The sequence below is a fragment of the Oncorhynchus mykiss genome, chromosome 23 (assembly GCF_057628025.1).
Source record: "Oncorhynchus mykiss isolate SJ-2025 chromosome 23, ASM5762802v1, whole genome shotgun sequence".
NCBI lineage: Eukaryota > Metazoa > Chordata > Actinopteri > Salmoniformes > Salmonidae > Oncorhynchus > Oncorhynchus mykiss.
Window position 1 is genome coordinate 22,165,966 of NC_143044.1, and position 22,345 is coordinate 22,188,310.

Genomic DNA, 22,345 nt, shown 5'->3' on the forward strand with positions numbered 1-22,345 from the left:
GCGAACCTGATAAAAAGGAATAGTCTGGCTCTTGTCTCGGAGTCCTTGTCTTTTCTTTATATGACTCTTCCTCGAGTACCACCTAGTCAGTGTTGTCAACATAAAAACACCTTAAAGCAACACATAAAATAAGAATACAGCTAGCTACATCAGTTTTTCAAATGTGCGCGGACATCTTGCTGTCCCGAGATTCTTCTCCTCACTTTATCAACCAATCAAGTACGAAGAAGGAAGGTGATGTGTCAACTGGTTATATTTCCATATTTATAGTTTAAGCAATAGATACATTGTAGCCAGAGAGAATGTACAAAGTATATGAAGCCTGTTTGACTGTGGAACATACACTATATATACAAAAGTATGTGGACACCCCTTCAAATGAGTGGATTCGGCAGGCGTATAAAGGCGTATAAAATCAAGCACACAGCCATGCAATCTCCATAGACAAACATTGGCATTAGAATGGCCTTACTGAAGAGCTAACTGACTTTCAAAGTGGCACCATCATAGGATGCCACCTTTTATTTTATTTATTTACCCTTTATTTAAAATGTTGTCTTAAATGACATACCCAAATGTATCTGCCTGTAGCTCAAATCCAGAAGCTAAGATATGCATACTCTTGATACCATTTGAAAGGAAAGTTTGAAGTTTGTGGAAATGTGAAATTAATGTAGGAGAATATAACACATTAGATCTTGTTAAAGATAATACAAAGAAAAAACATGTGTTTTTTTGTACCATCATCTTTGAAATGCAAGAGAAAGGCCATAATGTATTATTCCAGCCCAGGCGCAATTTAGATTTTGCCCACTAGATGACAGCAGTGTATGTGCAAAGTTTTAGACTGATCCAATGAACCATTGCATACCTGTTTAAAATGTTGTATCAAGATTGCCCAAATGTGCCTAATTGGTTTGTTAATACATAATTGTGCACTCTCCTCAAACAATAGCATGGTATTATTTCACTGTAATGGCTACTGTAAATTGGACAGTGCAGTTAGGTTAACAAGAATTTAAGCTTTCTGCCCATATCAGATTTGTCTATGTCCTGGGATTTTATTTTTTTACTTACAACCTCATGCTAGTCACATTAGCCTACGTTAGCTCAACCATCTGGCGGGGGGGACACCGATCCCGTAGAGATTTTAATATAGGCCATGCCTAAATTCTTATATTTGTCGCCATTATTTTTCATTGTGATTGATGTTCACAAATGCAGGGGACATAGGGACTAGAGACTGATGTGACTGATCAATATGAGTTTAATAGAAAGATTTAGCAAGCTATTCCTTCCCACAGTGTGCCTGCTAAACTAGGTAGACCTCGCTGCCAATAATCCTGTTTGTCCCGAGGTACATCACAAAAGAGGGTGCCTCCACACCTGTTATTGATTTTTCATACAGTGCATTCGGAAAGTATTCACACCTTTGACTTTTTCCACATTTTGTTATGTTACAGCCTTATTCTAAAATGTATTAAATAATTTTTTTATCATCGATCTACACAAAATACCCCATAATAACAAAGCATAAACAGGTGTTTAGAAATGTTTGCAAATGTCTAACAAATGTAAAACGAAAATATCACATTTACATAAGTATTTGTTGAAGCACCTTTGGCAGCGATTACAGCCTCGAGTCTTCTTAGATAAGATTCTACAAGCTTGGCACATCTGTTTTTGGGGAATTTCTCCCATACTTCTCTGTAGATCCTCTGAAACTCTATGAGGTTGGATGGGAAGCGTCGCTGCACAGCTATTTTCAGGTCTCTCCAGCGATGTTAGATTGAGTTAAAGTCCGGGCTCTGGCTGGACCACTCAAGGACATTCAGAGACTTGTCCTGAAGCCAATCCTGTGTCTTCTTGGCTGTGTTCTTAGGTTCGTTGTCCTGTTGGAAGGTGAACCTTCGCCCCAGTCTGAGGTCCTGAGAGCTATATAGAAAGTTTTCATCACGAATCTCTCTCTGTACATTGCTACATTCATCTTTGCCTCGATCCTGACTAGTCTCCCAGTCCCAGCCACTGAAATCCCCATAGCATGATGCTGCCACCACCATGCTTCACCGTAGGGCTGGTGCCAGGTTTCCTCCAGACGTGACGCTTGACATTCAGGTCAAAGAGTTCAATCTTGGTTTCATCAGACCAGAGAATCTTGCTTCTCATGGCCTGAGAGTCTTTAGGTGCCTTTTGGCAAGTGGGCTGTTGTGTATTTTACTGAGGTGTGGCTTCTGTCTGGCCACTCTACTATAAAGGCCTGATTGGTGGAGTGCTGCAGAGATGGTTGTCCTGGAAGGTCCGCAGAGGAGCTCTGTCAGAGTGACCAATGGGTTCTTGGTCACCTCCCTGACCAAGGCCCTTCTGCCCCTATTGCTCAGTTTGGCCAGGCGATCAGCTCTTGGAAGGGTCTTGGTAGTTCCAAACTTCTTACATTTAAAACTGATGGAGGCCACTGTGTTCTTGTGGACCTTCAATGCTGCAAAATATTTTTTGTTACCCTTCCACAGATCTTTCCCTCGACACAATCCTGTCTCAGAGCTCTACGGACAATTCCTTCGACCTCATGGCTTGGTTTTTGCTCTGACATGCACTGCCAACTGTGGGACCTTAAATAGACAGGTGTGTGACTTTCCAAATCATGTCCAATCCATTGAATTTACCACAGGTGGACTCCAATCAATTTGTAGAAGCATCTCAAGGATGATCAATGGAAACAGGATACACCTGAGCTCAATGTCTAGTCTCATAGCAAATGGTATGAATACTTAAGTAAATAAGGTATATCTGTTTTTTGTCATTATGGGGTATTGTGTGTAGATTGATGAGGAACATTTTTATTTAATACAGTTTTGAATAAGGCTATAACGTAACAAAATGTGGAAAAAGGGAAAGGTCTGAATACTTTCCAAATGCACTATATACAATGTAGATGATATCCAGAGAGCCAACTCCTCAGAGAGTTAAATTCACTATTTATCTTGTTAGTATTGAAGGAAATGTAAAGCATGGCTCTACCTCCGAGAGCAGTGCAGAGAGGCAAAGCTGTAATGTGATTGGATCTGATGACTGGTGGTCCCAGGAGTGTTGTAGGGTGGTTTGTGGCTTTGATTACTGGACTAATGAAGCACGGAGACCATTACTGGTCATAATGTTTTCCATATGGCTTGAGACACAAATGTATTTACAGAATTAGTTGGGATGCAATGAAGAAGAACTTTGCTTAATTGATCCATTGCAGGGATTTCAGCCTAAAACAGGACCATGATTACAGGTCCTCCATGGGCCCAAAATAAGGTGTACTATCAGCCCACAGTGTGTTTTATTTGGGTCCATCAGGGCTCAAAGTTATTGTTTTTTATTGCCTAAATTCAATATTTTCTCAAATGCAGTAGCTTAGCAAAGTCGAGATCTTGAATAAAATGTGGATTTTGTTCTTTAAATAAAACTCAGTACACGGTTTAGAACATACCAATGATCTATGTTTGTAAATGTTCAATTTCCATGTTCAACTTGCCCTTGGCTTGCCAGCAAAAGGGAAGATGATATGTATCATTCATGGTCTTCACTCTGAGAAAAGTCCTCTCCCTCAGTCTTGATTTATTGGACCTAGTTTTGCCATCTAATTTCCTCTATTTGGGATCCATTACTCATAAGATCCAGGTGGACCTTTACCCTGGTGAGGGAACCCATAAATGGGGATAAGTTAATCCACTGGGTAGTGAGTTCCTCAGGCAAACTATGTAAAACTGACTCACCATGAGGGCGTGGCTGCCTGTCATATTAGACCCTGACCCGTAAAACAGTCTGTCAGTGCCAATTTGACAACAAACACATCTCCATTATTCAGCGGCTAGATAATCTAAACCACAAAAGGCTCTAACAAGCTGTGGCATTCCCCAGCATCCGACTCGTGGCCAGGTGTTTTCTGTTGTGTATTCTGTCCATTAGGTATTGGAGCATGACAAAGGGTCAATTTATAGCTCACATAATGTATTATCCATATTCATGTGACGTGATGCTGACATTATTGCTGGATGACTGAGAGGACTGTGCATCAGAACACCAAAGGTATGGTTTCAGCAACGCAGTAGTTTATGAGGATCTATAACTTGCTCATCCAATGGAACTTGCAAATTCTGCACATTTCAACAAAATAATGCATGTGTTTCCTGTATGACAGGGTCCTTTCCAGACTCTGTTTTAAATCATCACTGTCAATTAAATGAGCATGTTTCCCAGTCCTTTGTCTGTAATCTACTTGATGTTTGGCATGATTACATTACAATTGTGATTAGGCTTCCAAAGGCTGCTGGTTGAGATAAGGCTACAGCCACCCATTCTTGAGTATATGAGATGCATTCAACAATGTCACCCAGTCTTGAAGACATGAGATGCAAACATAGGACCCAACACTGAGAATCAGTACAGCTAAACTAGAGTCCAATGCTGATACTGAATCCAGATGCCGAAGTGCAACACTGTGGTTCAAACCTGAAGCATTTCACTAAAGTTAAAAACCATTATGGGTTATAGAAACACGTTTGTCAGTACTTGAGCCTTGAGAGATATACATGATTGATCTATTTTCCCATGGAACCACCAACATTCCAGCACAACAGCCATACATACGGTCTTTCATCTACCAGACTACAAATAAGATCACAAAATCTATAGTATTAATTCCCTCTGGGATAAACTCTGTTCAATAAACTCTCTCCAATCAGAACATCTGTGCACATCTTTACTTAGTTCAACCTAATGAGGGGATGATGGGATTTGGATGTGATTGGTTCTTGTGTAATAGAAGTGTGCAAAGTTATTCCATGAGAGTATCTGACATCTGTGTCAACAGAGCCTTTTATCTGCATTGTATAAAGGAATGTCAATGTTTAATGTTGTTATATTGGGAGAGACAATGTGGTTAGGAGGAGAGAGTGATATAGATTAGAAAGATGATGAGATGGGAGAGGTGGAGAGGTGAGGTAGAAGAGGAGAAAGGGAAGGAGATGTAGGTGCTGAAACTGATAAAGACTATTCATGGTTTCAATAATTGTTTTATTCTTCATGACTATCATGCAGACACTGTACAACCACTCAGAGGGAGTTATAGTCCAAGATATCACAAAATGACATAAACCAATTTCAAGTTATGTACCGGAAATACAATCTGGGGAGATGGAAATCGCCACTGTGTCTACATTGTGTATAACATTATATTTACTTTGCTTACCAAATGTCAAAAGGTATTTTCACTGTTTATGTATCTAAGTGCTTTGTTTCCCCCTATTCATAACTATTAGGCCTATACCATTTAAAATGTGTATAATATAAGATGAGTCAACCCCCATGATATGTAATAAGAAATTATTGTATGAGCAAAACCTAATTTTACCATAAGGTTGGTTTGAATGAACATGCCAACAAGCCAATGACGAATGCATCACTCCCAATGGGACTTATATGACGTATCAACCCTGATCTAATCTGATTGCCTTCCTGCTTGATGAAAAGTATTCAGATGTATAAAACGAGGGAAGGGTTGAAGGTATAGTAAGAGACGCTGACCAGCGAAGAAGCAACTGAGGTACTGAACAGTGTTCCGTGACTTCTCTAGGAGAGACAAACACAAAGCATTCCAGGACCTTGGACAGCACCCGGTACCCAAGAGGAACAGCAGATCATTTACTAAAGACAATGTAAGACTTTTTTCAGATGATGCTATTTGTTTTTGATAATTATGATATTTGTTAGATATTCTTTTCAGTTAGGCTTCACATCACATTCTACATTCTAAAGTTTTTGTCATTGTATCCATCTTCCAGCAAATTAATAACTGTAAATAGTTATTGATTCCAAATATAAGAATGATTTTTGATTGGCAATAGCATTTGATCACATAAACAAATGTTCATACAAAGGTTGAAAACAAGTCCTAACCAATTGGATACGTGCGCAACTGCACATTTGTCTTCATTCTCAACGTGTTTGTTTTCTGGTGGCACTGGGAAGCACAATAGAAAGTGTTGATAAACTTGTTTTTCTGTGCATAAAGGCGTACCGAATGACGAGGAAATCATTTAAAGAATTATTGGGTACCGAATGACGAGGCAATCATTTTAAGAATTCTTGTCGTTTTCATATTGACCATAAGAATGTAGGCTATCTGAAAGAAACATTATTGAATGAAACCCATATCTCTTTTTACAGGTATAAAGCGATGTTACAAAGGAACGGCTCCCAGCTCCTTTTCCTAATAGCCCTGTGCAGTGTGTTATATTCCCGGACTCAGTGTTTGCCATATGCATCTATGAGGTAGGAATAGTACCGCTATTACGCATGCGGACATAAAGGTTTAAAAGAGCATCATTAGTTACTTTTGCCAAAGAGTTCAAAAACTGCAACGATGTACTAACTTTTTATATTATAGGATATCGACCAATAACTTTATGTGTATCAATAGGAATTTATATCATCATGGACAAATACATTATAGGCTATAGTGTTAACGTGTTTTAACTTATTCTAACTCTGGGTTCATCAATAAACAAGACAGTCAACAATTAATTCGTCGACTATATCCTAGAACAATAGTACTTTCTAACAATAGCATTTAAGTCTTGAGAAATGTTATGTAATTATTTTCCACAGGCTACTTTCATATAAGTGAATATTGATTGTGTTCTCTGGATGATTAAGAAAGTAATGAATAATAATTAATAATCATTTCTTCCAATGGAATATTGAATGTCAGGATACAAAAAATGTCTGCCTCGTGACTTAATGTCGTTTTGGTATTGTCTAAGAGTAATCACATACGCCCATATTTGTTTTACCCCAATATTAGCCTATTGAAACGCTCTGCCCATAAATGACTCCTAAACCACCTTTTCAGATGTATGCTAGACAGTGTGACTAACAACTGTTTTAATCTGTTGGCAGACCGACGAGACACGCAGACGGTCTCTTTACAAGTGGATACAGCAAACTTCTTGGACAGCTGTCGGCGCGGCGGTACCTGGAATCCTTGATTGGAAAGCGAGTCAGGTAGACTGTAGTTTATGCTTTTCCTTCAGATTAGCGCGCAGTATGATAACATTCATAACATATTTTCAGGAACATTCAGGTTTATTGAAAACATTTAGAGTCAGGAAGCATGACACAAATATATATTCCACAAAATGGTCTTCCTGTATGCCTATTTCTGTGATTTTAGTCTTATTGAAAAATTAGGATATCCTTTAAAAAATTGTATTAGCATATCTGCCTTGAAAACGGTTAATAATCGAATTTGTTGTAATTGTATTAGATTTGTCATCACAATTACGATTTACTTCTGGTTTAAAAAAAAACTATTTATTGGATAAGTTCAGTAAAAGCCAAAACAGGTTAGCAAATGTCTCAAAAATGATGGACTAAAATGTGTTGTGGTTAATTTGTCACAGTGATGACATGATGGAGGACCAGGTACCAGTGAAGCGCCACTCAGATGCCATTTTCACAGACAACTACAGTCGCTTCCGCAAACAGATGGCTGTGAAGAAATACCTTAACTCAGTTCTGACAGGAAAGAGAAGGTGAGAACAAGTACAGAGCACAATAATGGATTGTGTGTTTGCCAGTGTGCATGCATGTGTATGTCCGCATGTGCATTTTTGCAGTGTGCCTCCACAGTGTGAGGAAAGTCAAATGTACCCTTCTTGTCTTTTCAGTCAAGAAGACCCTCCCATGCAAGAAGAATCCAGAAGTGAGCCCTCGTTTCTAGAGAGCTATGATGACGTCGATGTAGATCACCTTCTCAATAACTTCCAATTGGTAGGTTCAGTCTCTCTCCTCCTCCTCCTCCATTCACTTTCACTCCACTCTCATTTCTAAGTTTAGTTGAACGCCATCTCAATTGGGTTGTTACTGTGGTGGTCATTGCATAGAGAAGGTATGGAACACAATGTGGTCGCACTGCTATGCATAGAGACAGCAAGACCTGACACCTGTATAGTGGAGTTGTAGTGGACAAACGTAGCTGCATTTCCAGTACATTGTACTGCTAAGAACATACTGTATAGCCATAGGGCTACTTTCATTTTACTACAGAAGCTCAGCTATTGAAAACATATGAGCAGTAGAGTATGATGTTTCTACTAAATGAAAGCCCTTATCACGTCTTCTCATACCATGATTTGAAACTCTGTTGCATGTACTTGTGATTCTCTCACTATTCTGATCAATAATCAATTATCTGGACCTTTCTCTCCCTCACTCTTTCCCTCTGCTCCAACTGTCTTTTTCAGCCACTCTGAGGAAGACCCGCTGGTGCGATTACCTCAATCAGTCAACCTCATCGATTTGCTATCCAAAACAAATATTTAAGTTCTTCAACAATGGACATGTTTCAAAGTCAAGTGTGGTTATCTCTACAGTATAAAGTAAATGTTTACATTGTATACAAGATATACTGAAACTACAAATATTGGTCTGAAGATGTAGACAACAGTAAATACTATATACGTCCACCTGGGATCAGATAGATTTGCTTTGACCAGGACTGTAAATGGTAGTTCAATAAATGCATTCCTAAAACAAACTTTATACTGGTATAAAGTATAATCAGCTCATACAGTAGAGGACCACATTTAGAGTGACACTGATGCATATAATCACGTTATATCCATGTGGAACAATGCTATACCTTGTGCATAAACTTACCTAGAGCATTTAGTTATGTAAAACCGTGCATCCAAATAAAAGATGTCCATTTATTTTTCAAAGCTGAGTAATTTTGTAAGTAAATATTGATGTTGATTATCTCTTTTCATGTGAAAAAGTATTGCAAAAAATGACAAATTACGCCACAAACTTATAGTTGCACTCAACATGTGCTTTGATGACCTGCTCACCTGAATGTAGATGGTAAGCATAGACTACTACATTTGATTTCATGCATATCAACTTCATACCATTTGAAATTATCAGTTTCATGACAACACACATGCTAAATAAGCATGATATTGGCTATCAGATCAAATCATCAAAAGATAGAGAAGGACTTGAAAGCAACTACCTTGTGTCTCAATTAAGGTTGGCAGGGATCTTATTTTTTTTATTTATTCCCTTCAAAAGACATGAGACAAAGAATAGCATAGCAGATACACACTTACATTGATTTATTTCAACAGACATAGATAAGTCATAGGCTGTCTTCTAATCATCAAAATTATGAGAGGACTGTGAGAAAGATTGTTTCCACAAAGCGAGAATTATTCCATTTTTTAAATGAATGTAACTCCGAATATATTCAATGAATAAAATGACATAGGCTATACTTGTGCGATTGTTTTTATGTGTGATTCTTCTTGCCATTATAGAAAGATTCAATTGGCATAATGAATAACAAAGAATAGCCTTGGATTTTACATCTACATTTAACTTTTTGATAGAGCAATTTATATATATATATTTTAAAAAATGGGACCTGAACAGACGTGACATTTGTGTACACCTCTAATCTCACTTCTACAAGTATAATCTCAATCACAATGGCCATATCCAATTTGCATTATGAAGCATTGACATATTTTGATAGTTATTTAAAAATATACACTGCTCAAAAAAATAAAGGGAACACTAAAATAACACATCCTAGATCTGAATGAATGAAATATTCTTATTTAATACTTTTTTCTTTACATAGTTGAATGTGCTGACAACAAAATCACACAACAATTATCAATGGAAATCAAATTTATCAACCCATGGAGGTCTGGATTTGGAGTCACACTCAAAATTAAAGTGGAAAACCACACTACAGGCTGATCCAACTTTGATGAATGTCCTTAAAACAAGTCAAAATGAGGCTCAGTAGTGTGTGTGGCCTCCACGTGCCTGTATGACCTCCCTACAACGCCTGGGCATGCTCCTGATGAGGTGGCGGATGGTCTCCTGAGGGATCTTCTCCCAGACCTGGACTAAAGCATCTGCCAACTCCTGGACAGTCCGTGGTGCAACGTGGCGTTGGTGGATGGAGCGAGACATGATGTCCCAGATGTGCTCAATTGGATTCAGGTCTGGAGAACGGGCGGGCCAGTCCATAGCATCAATGCCTTCCTCTTGCAGGAACTGCTGACACACTCCAGCCACATGAGGTCTAGCATTGTTTTGCATTAGGAGGAACCCAGGGCCAACCACACCAGCATATGGTCTCACAAGGGGTCTGAGGATCTCATCTCGGTACCTAATGGCAGTCAGGCTACCTCTGGCGAGCACATGGAGGGCTGTGCGGCCCCCCAAAGAAATGCCACCCCACACCATGACTGACCCACCGCCAAACCTGGTCATGCTGGAGGATGTTGCAGGCAGCAGATCGTACTCCACGGCGTCTCCAGTCTGTCACATGTGCTCAGTGTGAACCTGCATTCATATGTGAAGAGCACAGGGAGCCAGTGGCTTGGTGTTCTCTGGCAAATGCCAAATGTCCTGCACGGTGTTGGGCTGTAAGCACAACCCCCACCTGTGAACGTCGGGCCCTCATACCACCCTCATGGAGTCTGTTTCTGACCGTTTGAGCAGACACATGCACATTTGTGGCCTGCTGGAGGTCATTTTGCAGGGCTCTGGCAGTGCTCCTCCTTGCACAAAGGCGGAGGTAACGGTCCTGCTGCTGGGTTATTGCCCTCCTACGGCCTCCTCCATGTCTCCTGATGTACTGGCCTGTCTCCTGGTAGCGCCTCCATGCTCTGGACACTACGCTGACAGACACAGCAAACCTTCTTGCCACATCTCGCATTGATGTGCCATCCTGGATGAGCTGCACTACCTGAGCCACTTGTGTGGGTTGTAGACTCCGTCTCATGCTACCACTAGAGTGAAAGCACCGGCAGCATTCAAAAGTGACCAAAACATCAGCCAGGAAGCATAGGAACTGAGAAGTGGTCTGTGGTCCCCACCGGTAGAACCACTCCTTTATTGGGGGTGTCTTGCTAAATGCCTATAATTTCCACCTGTTGTCTATTCCATTTGCACAACAGCATGTGAAATGTATTGTCAATCAGTGTTGCTTCCTAAGTGGACAGTTTAATTTCACAGAAGTGTGATTGACTTGGAGTTACATTGTGTTGTTTAAGTGTTCCCTTTATTTTTTTGAGCAGTGTATTTTGGTCGTTATTTACAGATACATAGTAAGCATATTGATCAAGGTAAAATTGTTTTTGTAATATGCATTGGCCTCAGCATGTATACAGCGTAGGCTGCATATGGTACGGTAGTGTGTCCATCTCACTGTATGTTAACCTGTGTAGAATCACTATCGTAATCCGTGCCAGCCGCCAGGGCTATTTTGATGGCCTCCTCGGCCTCCTAACAAGCTAAGTGTAATCATGGGTGTGAAAAGGACTGTAAACAATCCATGTCATTGACTATAATGTATTATAAACTGGGTGGTTCGAGCCCTGAATGCTAATTGGCTGACAGCCATGGTATATCAGACCATATACCATGAGTATGACAAAACATTTATTTTTACTGCTCCAATTACGTTATTAACCATTTTATAATAGCAATAAGGCACCTCGGTGGTTTATGGTATATGGCCAATATACCACGGCTAAGGGCTGTACCAGGCACTCTGTGTTGCGTTGTGCATAAGAACATCCCTTAGCCGTGGTATATTGGCCATATACCATATCCCCTCGTGCCTTATTGCTTAATTGTACAATGCTTAGTTCACTGTATAGTTTCTGGCAGGTATAAGACCTACTATCCTACCTCTTTGAATAGAATGTGCTTTCTTCATCGAAAAGTAAAAAAGTGTTCACTGACCCTCTTACATGGTGATGTTAAATTCTTCACTCATATGAACAAAAAACACAATCACATTTACTACATTATTTTGGGATGAATACTCACTGTGTTGGAATCATCGAAGCCAGTGTGAAAACATGCCACAAAAGTCATGACTCAGTGTGTTTACAAGTGTCGAAATGGCACAGGATATTTGACTCATAAATGTCATAAGCAATACGCTGGGAGAGGGGGGGGGGTCCAAATGAAATGACATTATTAGCAGGGACTTATGTGGGATCTAAAATGAGAAAATACATTCAAATCACTGTCAAGTTGCATCTATGTCAAAGCTTTTAATTACCAGGAAACAACAATTCCAACAGTATGTACAGGGATCCACATATTGTAGATATGGAAAACAATCACATGATGATTCCTTTGACCAACACATTATCAAAACTATCCTCTCACCACGTTGCTGTGGTAACCATGCACCTGTTTCAAGCACAATTTGACAATACCTATCTTTTGTGATTATCAAATGTCCTTATAAATCAAATACAGCAGTGCTGTGCACTGGTTGGTTTTGTTTTCCATCATCTTTCAGTATCACCAACAACCATGTTTTCTGAAGGCAGGGCAAACAAATACACTTTACACTGATAAAGTTTCTTCTGGGCTCCATGCATCTCAATTTGTCACATCATATTCCCGTCGTTACGGTGCTTGGGGTGAAGCAAAACTCCATGGCGGTGACTAAGGACAGCAAACAAAGACAAAAACATTTTCAGTTGAATCGGGTGGTCAACCTTAGTGCCCTATTCAATCAATCCCCAATAAGTAAAATAATGTGTGTGTATGCGTGTCTGCACCAGAGGAGGCTGATGAGGGAAGGACGGGTCATAATAATGAATGGAGTAGAGTAAATTGAATGGTATCAAACACATGTAAACCAGGTGTTTAATGTGTTTGAGATCATTTAATTTATTCCGGTCCAGCCATTACTATGAACTCCATCCTCCCCATTTAAAGTGTCACCAGCCACCACTGGCCTGTGCATATGTGTGTTTTTGTGTCCACTCCCCAGTGTAAAGCGAATGATATGTCATTATTCTCTGCCTTGTGGAGGCCAGACTCATTAACTCTCATTACTGTTGATCTTAATGGCCCCTGCAGGCCCCCTGGGTGTAAAAATAGAGAGGCTCAAGCACGGTCAGGTCCAGCATTTTTACTCTGAGCTCTAACTGACTGCTCTCACTGGCTCCGGGCAGTAATTGGAACACTACCACTAAAGCGACCCATCCTTACAGATATGGACAAATGGACAGTGTGTGTCTACAGTATGTACCTATGCCTTTCCACCTAGCCCTCCAACCACTTCTTTCTCAATGTGGGAAAACAAATATTCAGTCGCAATGTGACTGGCATCCTGATAAGTGTACCCTTCGAATGCTCTCAACATATCTTGGTAAATACTTAGCTGAATGTTGGGCCACTCTTCCTAGACCAGTTTTACACTCTAATGATACGGTCAGTGTGTGGTGATTCAGTCTTGACTCAGGGGAAGGGAGGGGGGGGTTGCTGATTTCAAGGGGGGATAGTACTTCTTCCTGGCCACCCCACTTCCTGTTTCTTGCCTAGCGGTGTTGCCACATAATGTTTGTGACAGCGTGTAATGGGATCGACCTTTGGCTGTGTGACATATGGCCGGGCGACAGGTGTCAGTCACTCCTTATCAGTGTCACACCGTCCAAAGCTCCATCATACACCAACCGGCGGGTTGTGTCTGTACACGTGCATCAACCACTGTGTGTGATTAATGATGTGTGCGTTTCACCATCACATTCTGAGACATATGAGGTTGAGAGAGAAGCAGAGAATAGAGAAAGGTAGCTAAATGGTTGCCTAAATGAGAGGCGTTGTACAAAACAAATTAATCAACAACTGGACCATCTCTAAACAGAGTATGAAAGCACAGAGTTTGATGAAAGCCAATGACGTGATTACAGCGTTTCTAAACCCAAAGTTGCAACACCACAAGACCTCCGGGAACGCTGGGAAACAGACCAAACACCGGCGGTTTGAGAAGTCAATGAGAGAGTGAAAGGTTCTTCCTTAGTTGTTAATTTACCTCAAAATCTGAAGGCACAACCTAGATTCGAGACAAGGTCTTAAGTAGTTTAACATGTTTTTACTCCAACCTCGTGAAAGTGACAAACTGACGCGATTTCATTTTCATAAAAACGACCTTATATCGAAGGAGTGGCTTTCGGCGCGAGATGAACGTTAGATCCGATGACGTGTTTCTACAGCATGATTTTAGCTAGCCAACGCCATGACATCGCCTACAAGTGTGATAAGGGATTTCCTCTCACAGAGGGTCTTTTACTCAGTTATAAGGAATTCTTATCACTTTGCAAGGTCCCTGTAACACTTAAATAATTTGCAATTGTTTTAGATAACATTCCCTCGGGTATTGCTATGTTATTCAGGAACGTGTCAAGACCTGACCCTCAGAGCCTACCTTCTATTGACCCGGTTGACTCATCAGGAGGAAAGATTTGTTTCTCTTTTGGTCCATTCAACAACAGAGGGATACGACCCTTGTTTCAGCAGGATGTTGTATCTATCTATGCCTTATGTCATGCCTTATTTGAATGGATTTGTTGTTGGAAAAAAAAAGTTTGAATGTTGCCACACCTACTTGTTAACTAAATTAAGGAAGTTTCCTTTAAAATTATTCATAAATATTATCCTGCCAACCACTATATTAAGAAGTTTAGGGAAAACATCAACTCAAATTGCTCCTTTTGTAATGACCACCCAGAAACAGTGTTGCATCTTTTTTGGCATTGTATGCATATAAGAAAACTGTGGCAAGAGATCAGTAGGTTTATAATTGAACACATTTATGAAGATTTTACACTATTGTGTTGAGATGTACTGTTTGGATTCTTTACATGTGATAGAAATAAGCTGAAACATTTTTATGTAATTAATTTCATTATTCTTTTGGCCAAATTTCATATACACAAATGTAAATTTACAAACAGAAAACCACATTTTCTTACTCTACAAAAATAAATTGAACTGTATTTTAAGACGGTTAAATGCTCTACTATCAAAAAAGCTGTTCGAATTGTAAGTATATGTATGTCCCTTAAGGTCCTTGTGTAATGTAATGTGATATTGTACCTCCTAGCTCAATTGTCCATTGTTTGTAATCTATGTATGCTTGTGTTCCCTCATATGCTTTATGTATTGATTTGTTGTTAAATAAAAAAATTATGTATACAAAAAAACAAAAAAAAAAGGGATTTCCTCTGGTCACACTGTACTGTCTGTCTTGTTCTTCTGCATAGAGTTTTATGGCGGTGTGCAAACCAGTGTTAGGTTTATGACCGCCACCTACTGGAGTGTGATGGGACTATGGAGGTGTTCTAGATTCTGCACTAGTCTACATGACTGAAGGAAGGAAATTACTGCTTAAATGGATTACAGTTTGTTCTGTCCGGGTTTCAGTAAATTGGAGAGGGTGAAGCTTATTCCCAGGGATGTGATTGTTCTTCTGAGTGTTTGCATATGATGTTCATAAGTTTGACAATGAAGAAGGAAGTGATCTGTAGTTTCTGCTGCTGTTTTCCTATCTTTAGAGAGAGATTGAGGCGATTGTGTTCTATTCGCAGATGGGTGATTATGGTTTCAGATCATCTTAAGAGTCCTTTGTAGTTATTGCTGATTGAAACCAGTGGGTGGGTGGAGTGTAGATCCCTTCCTTTTCCCCCTTCTGTCCATTCGTTTTGCCATTTGTCTGTGATTTTGATTTTAATGAGTGACTTTATTTCAGATTTTGCTCGGGAGTCAAAGGTCATGTGTCCTCCAAAACATGAACTGCCAAACTGCACTTCTTAACACCTGCCCGCTTAACCCGGAAGCCAACCGCACCAATGTGTTGGAGGAAACACCATTCAACCTACCCCCGATGTCAGCCTGCAGGTGCCCGGCCTGCCACAAGGAGTCGCTAGAGTGCGATGGGCCAAAGTAAAGCCCTCCCGGCCAAACCCTCCCCTAACCCAGATGATGCTGGGCCAATTGTGCGCCGCCCTATGGGACTCCCGATCACAGCTAGTTGTGACACAGCCTGGGATCGAACCTGGGTCTGTAGTGACAACTAAGACAGCTGCACCACTCGGGAGGCCCTTCGCGGGTACTGTATTTAATGTGATTCATGATTTGTTTAGGCCGGCTCTGGCAAACCCATCGGTTTCTGTGACCAATCAGAAGGGTTGTGTTCACTACAAGACGTTGGGGAGGAAAGGAAATTCAGAAACACTAATGGCCGTGGCGTTTGACTGGAGCGATATGGATGGGTTGTCAGGCTAGCGGAATTACCCAAACAGCCAGCATTACCCCAATGTTCTAGTAGAGTGGAAGATCTGTAGATCATAATGGCCCCTCAGCCAAACTACAGAGGAACATGTTGAGAATTCCTCTAAATGTTTAGAATTCTAAATGTTTAGAATTCTAAATGTTAAGAATTCCTCATGAAACTGTTCTTCAGGCTAATTGTATAGGCTGTTGTCTCTGGGTGCTGGGTTCCAGACTGTCAAACTGCTCTATAAGGCCATGGCAAACCTGAAGGTCTGACACACACATCATCCACTACATGGCCAAACGTATGTGGAAACATGCTCGTCGAACATCTCATTCCAAAATCATGGGCATTCATTTATTTTTATTTTTTTTAACCATTATTTAACCAGGTAGGATAGTTGAGAACAAGTTCTCATTTACAACTGCGACTTGGCCAAGATAAAGCAAAGCAGTTCGAAACACATACAACAACACAGAGTAACACATGGAACAAACAAACATACAGTCAATAATACAGTAGAAAAAAGTATATATACAGTGTGTGCAAATGAGGTAAGATAATATAAATGCATTCCATGTGACTTCCTCATGAAGCTGGTTGAGAGAATGCCAAGAGTGTGTAAAGTTGTCATCAAGGCAAAGTGTGGCTACATTGAAGGATCTCAAATATAACATATATTTTGATTTGTTTAACACTTTTTTGGTTACTACATGATTCTAGCGGAACCCCAGTCCTAGACAGGATAAGGGAGGTAAGGCAATAAAATAGGCCATAGTGGCGAGGTAATTACAATATAGTAAATAAACACTGGAGCTAGTGTGTTTGGCGACGAGTATGAAGCGAGGGCCAGCCAACGAGAGCGTACAGGTCGCAGTGGTGGGTAGTATATGGGGATTTGGTGACAAAATGGGTGGCACTGTGATAGACCGCATCCAATTTGTTTAGTAGAGTGTTGGAGGATATTTTGTAAATGACATCACCGAAGTCGAGGATTGGTAGGATAGTCAGTTTTAAGAGGGTATGTTTGGCAGCATGAGCGAAGGATGCTTTGTTGCGAAATAGGAAGCCGATTCTAGATTTAATTTTGGATTGGAGATGCTTAATGTGGGTCTGGAAGGAGAGTTTACAGTCTAACCAGACACCTAAGTATTTGTAGTTGTCCACATATTCTAGGACAGAACCGTCCAGAGTATGGTTGCTGGACAGGCGGGCAGGTGCGGGTAGCGATCGGTTGAAGAGCATGCATTTAGTTTTACTTGCATTTAAGAGCAGTTGGAGGCCATGGAAGGAGAGTTGTATGGCATTGAAGCTCGTCTGGAGGTTAGTTAGCACAGTGTCCAAAGAAGGGCCAGAAGTATACAGAATGGTGTCGTCAGCGTAGAGGTGGATCAGAGAGTCACCAGCTGCAAGAGCGACATCGTTGATGTATACAGAGAAGAGAGTCGGCCCGAGAATTAAATCCTGTGGCACCCCCATAGAGACTGCCAGTGGTCCGGACAACAGGCCCTCCGATTTGACACACTGAACTCTATCAGAGAAGTAGTTGGTGAACCAGGCGAGGCAGTCATTTGAGAAACCAAGGCTGTTGAGTCTGCCGATAAGAATGTGGTGATTGACAGAGTCGAAAGCCTTGGCCAGGTCAATTAATACGGCTGCACGGTATTGTCTCTTATCGATGGCAGTTATGATATCGTTTAGGACCTTGAGCGTGGCTGAAGTGCACCCATGACCAGCTCGGAAGCCAGATTGCATAGCGGAGAAGGTACGGTGGGATACAAAATGGTCCGTGGTCTGTTTGTTAACTTGGCTTTCAAAGACCTTAGAAAGGCAGGGTAGGGATAAGTCTGTAGCAGTTTGGGTCTAGAGTGTCTCCCCCTTTGAAGAGGGGGATGACCGCGGCAGCTTTCCAATCTTTGGGGATCTCAGATGATACGAAAGAGAGGTTGAACAGGCTAGAAATAGGGGTTGCAACAATTTCGGCAGCTTTAGAAAGAGAGGGTCCAGATTGTCTAGCCCGGCTGATTTGTAGGGTCCAGATTTTGCAGCTCTTTCAGTACAGCAGCTATCTGGATTTGGGTGAAGGAGAAATGGGGGAGGCTTGGGCGAGTTGCTGTGGGGGGTGCAGGGCAGTTGACCGGAGTAGTGGTAGCCAGGTGGAAAGCACGGCCAGCCATAGAAAAATGCTTATTGAAATTCTCAATTATCGTGGATTTATCGGTGGTGACAGTGTTTCCCAGCCTCAGTGCAGTGGGCAGCTGGGAGGAGGTGCTATTATTCTCCATGGATTTACAGTGTCCCAGAACTTTTTTGAGTTTGTGCTACAGGATGCAAACTTCTGTTTGAAGAAGCTAGCCTTAGCTTTCCTAACTGCTTGTTTATATTGGTTCCTAACTTCCCTGAAAAGTTGCATATCACGGGGGCTATTTGATGCTAATGCAGTACGCAACAGGATGTTTTAGTGCTGGTCAAGGGCAGTCAGGTCTGGAGTGAACCAAGAGCTATATCTGTTCCTGGTTATACATTTTTTGAATGGGGCATGCTTATTTAAGATGGTGAGGAAGGCACTTTTAAAGAAAAACCAGGCATCCTCTACTGACAGGATGAAGTCAATATCCTTCCAGGATACCCGGGTCAGGTCAATTAGAAAGGCCTGCTCGCTGAAGTGTTTTAGGGAGCGTTTGACAGTGATGAGGGGTGGTCGTTTGACCGCAGACCCATTACGGATGTAGGCAACGAGGCAGTGATCACTGAGATCTTGGTTGAAGACAGCAGAGGTGTATTTGGAAGGCAAGTTGGGTAGGATGATATCTATGAGGGTGCCCGTGTTTACGGATTTGGGGTTGTACCTGGTAGGTTCATTGATAATTTGTGTGAGATTGAGGGCATCAAGCTTAGATTGTAGGATGGCTGGGGTGTTAAGCATGTCCCAGTTTAGGTCTCCTAGCAGCACAAGCTCTGAAGATAGATGGGGGGCAATCAATTCACATATGGTGTCCAGGGAACAGCTGGGGGCAGAGGGTGGTCTATAGCAAGCGGCAACAGTGAGAGATTTGTTTTTGGAAAGGTGGATTTTTAGAAGTAGAAGTTTGAATTGTTTGGGTACAGACCTGGATAGTATGACAGAACTCTGCAGACTATCTCTGTAGTAGATTGCCACTCCACCCCCTTTGGCAGTTATATCTTGTCGGAAAATGTTATAGTTAGGGATGGAAATTTCAGGGTTTTTGGTGGTCTTCCTAAACCAGGATTCAGACACGGCTAGGACATCTGGGTTGGCAGAGTGTACTAAGGCAGTGAATAAAACAAACTTGGGGAGGAGGCTTCTAATGTTAACATGCATGAAACCAAGGCTTTTACGGTTACAAAAGTCAACAAATGAGAGCACCTGGGGAATTTTAATTTTTTTTTTTTTTAATTTTACCTTTATTTAACCAGGCAAGTCAGTTAAGAACAAATTCTTATTTTCAATGACGGCCTGGGAACAGTGGGTTAACTGCCTGTTCAGGGGCAGAACGACAGATTTGTACCTTGTCAGCTCGGGGGTTTGAACTCACAACCTTCCGGTTACTAGTCCAACACTCTAACCACTAGGCTACCCTGCCGCCCCGGAATGGGAGTGGAGCTAGGCATTGCTGGGCCTCGATTAACCTCTACATCACCAGAGGAACAGAGGAGGAGTGGGATAAGGGTACGGCTAAAGGCTATAAGAACTGGTTGTCTAGTACGTTCAGAACAGAGAGTAAAATGAGCAGGTTTCTGTGCGTGATATAATAGATTCAAGGCATAATGTATAGACAAAGGTATGGTAGGATGTGAATACAGTGGAGGTAAACCTAGGCATAGAGTGACGATGAGAGATAAATTGTCTCTAGAAACATCATTTAAACCAGGTGATGTCACCACATGTGTGGAAGGTGGAACTGAAGGGTTAGCTAAGGCATATTGAGCAGGGCGAGAGGCTCTACAGTGAAATAAGACAATATTCACTAACCAGAACAGCAATGGACAAGGCATATTGACATTAGGGAGAGGCATGCGTAGCCGAGGGGTCCAGTGAATTGTTAAGCTGGCTGGAGACACAGCGATTCAGACAGCTAGCGGGCCGGGGCTAGCAGCTAGCAGCTAGCAGAAGGGTCTTAGAGGTACGTCGCAACGGAAGAAGTCTGTTGTAGCCTCCTCGTGAAGAGCCTCCTCGTGCGGTTCCGTCGGCAGACCAGTCGTGATGGATTAGTAGGGTTCTGTGTAGCAAAGGTGCCCAAATGAAGTTGGTCCCCCCTTTGCTGCTATAACAACACTCTTCTGGGAAGGCTTTCCACTAGATGTTTGAATATTGCTGCATTGACTTATTCCATTCAGCCACAAGTGCATTAGTGAGGTTGGGCACTGATGTTGGGCGATTAGGCCTGGCTCGCAGTCGGCGTTCCAATTAATCCCAAAGGTGTTCGATGGGGTTGAGGTTAGGGCTCTGTGCAGGCCAGTCAGGTTCTTCCACACCGATCTAGACAAACCATTTCTGTATGGACCTCACTTCGTGCACAAGGTTATTGTCATGCTGAAACAGGAAAGGGCCTTCCCCAAACTGTTGCGACAAAGTTGGAACCACAGAATAATTTAAAATGTAATTGTATGCTGTAGTGTTAAGATTTCCCTTCATTGGGAATAAGGGGCCTAGCCCGAACCATTAAAAACAGCCCCAGACCATTATTCCTCCTACACCAAACTTTACAGTTGGCACTATGCATTGGGGCAGGTAGCATTCTCCTGGTATCCTCCAAACCCAGATTCGTCCGACTGCCAGATGATGAAGCGTGATTCATCACTTCAGAGAACGCGTTGCCACTGCTCCAGAGTCCAGTGGCGGCGAGCTTTACACCATTCCAGACGACGCTTGGCATTGCGCATGATAATCTTAGGCTTGTGTGTGGCTGCTCGGCCATGGAAACCTGTTAAGCTCCCGACAAACAGTTATTGTGCTGACGTTGCTTCCAGAGGCAGTTTGGAACTCATTCGTGAGTGTTGCAACCGAGGACAGATGATTTTTACGCACTACGCACTTCAGCACTTGGCTGTCCCTTTCTGTGTGCTTGTGTGGCCTACCACTTCGCGGCTGAGCCATTTGCGCTCCCAGACATTTCCACTTCACAATAACATCACTTCCAGTTATCCGGGGCAGCTCTAACAGGGTAGAAATTTTACGAACTGACTTGTTGGAAAGGTGGCATCCTATGTCACTGAGCTCTTCAGTAAGTCCATTCTACTGCCAATGTTTGTCTGTGGAGATTGCATGGCGGTGTGCCCGATTGTATACACCTGTCAGCAACAGGTGTGGCTGAAATAGCCAAATCGACTAATTTGAAGGAGTCAACACATACTTGTATGTACTGTATCTATAGTGTATCTACCTATGCATATTTGTGGAAACAGGGAAAGTATTGCTGGCACATAAGACTCTTGCTGCAGATGTTGACAAACACAATCATGGAAATGTTCTGTTTTGTTGTGGCAGAAAAAAGGCTAATATCAGAAAATTGTCCGAATCAGATCAGTGAAAGTAAGTTACTGTAGTTACTAGTTACAAGCCTTGTATGACTCATACACAATTCCACTGTTGACGTAAACAGGGATGGTAAATGATAGGAAAACACCTGATTGTGTGAAAGTCTAATTACTTCAATTATGAGCTTTCATTTGGAGAAGTGTCCCAGTGTCGCTGGAGTTCAATAAATCAGAGTAATGAATGACCCATGTGGTTCTCTGTCCTGGAAAGGGCAGCTAAGAGATCAATTATCTGGTGTACTGAGAGCAAAAGGCCATCTGATACATACACAGTCAAATGCAGTGTCCTGAAAGATGATGGCATTTGGGGCATCCGTTAAACATTTAATTAAATTTGCATGGCTTTACTCATGTTAAGAAACTATCTAGATTAGAATAAGAATGCATCTGTGTATGTGAGAAAGAGTAAACATAATCAGAAAATCCCAATCAACAGCCATGTTTGACTCATAGCAAACAGATACAGTGGTAACCTTGGGCATCTTATTTTCTTGTTTGTATACTCTACATATATGAATGATTTTATTCTGCTTTGCCCATACCCTCCAATAAATTAGTGGAAGAAATAAGCAGGGGGCGGTTGAGAGGTGGGAGTGCTACATTTAGTTCCTCCACTGTTGTCGTTGGCCAGAGCAGGAGGGG

General features: G+C 41.6%; 2 protein-coding genes across 3 annotated transcripts in view; one reads left to right on the top strand and one right to left on the bottom strand.

The window, feature by feature from the left end:
* LOC110502583 (anaphase-promoting complex subunit 1) overlaps positions 1–374 on the bottom strand; it is a 55,684-nt gene extending 55,310 nt beyond the window's left edge. For both annotated transcript variants that reach the window (XM_036960177.2, XM_036960176.2), the window contains exon 1: positions 7–374. The gene's annotated coding sequence lies outside the window, so the exon portion shown is untranslated. The remainder of the gene's footprint in view (positions 1–6) is intronic.
* Positions 375–5,505: 5,131 nt separating this feature from the next.
* LOC110502584 (VIP peptides) lies at positions 5,506–9,319 on the top strand. Its single transcript, XM_021580727.3, has 6 exons — positions 5,506–5,696; positions 6,208–6,312; positions 6,940–7,044; positions 7,443–7,574; positions 7,710–7,812; positions 8,286–9,319. Coding segments are annotated over exons 1-6 (456 nt in total). The 5' UTR covers positions 5,506–5,694; the 3' UTR covers positions 8,295–9,319.
* The last annotated feature ends 13,026 nt before the right edge of the window (positions 9,320–22,345 follow it).

What these genes read in the sequence shown, in the direction of transcription:
- LOC110502584 (XM_021580727.3), top strand. An exon ending in TTGATTGGAAAGCGAGTCAG is followed by an intron (nt 7,045 to 7,442) that starts GTAGACTGTAGT and finishes AATTTGTCACAG; the next exon opens with TGATGACATGATGGAGGACC. An exon ending in GTTCTGACAGGAAAGAGAAG is followed by an intron (nt 7,575 to 7,709) that starts GTGAGAACAAGT and finishes TTGTCTTTTCAG; the next exon opens with TCAAGAAGACCCTCCCATGC.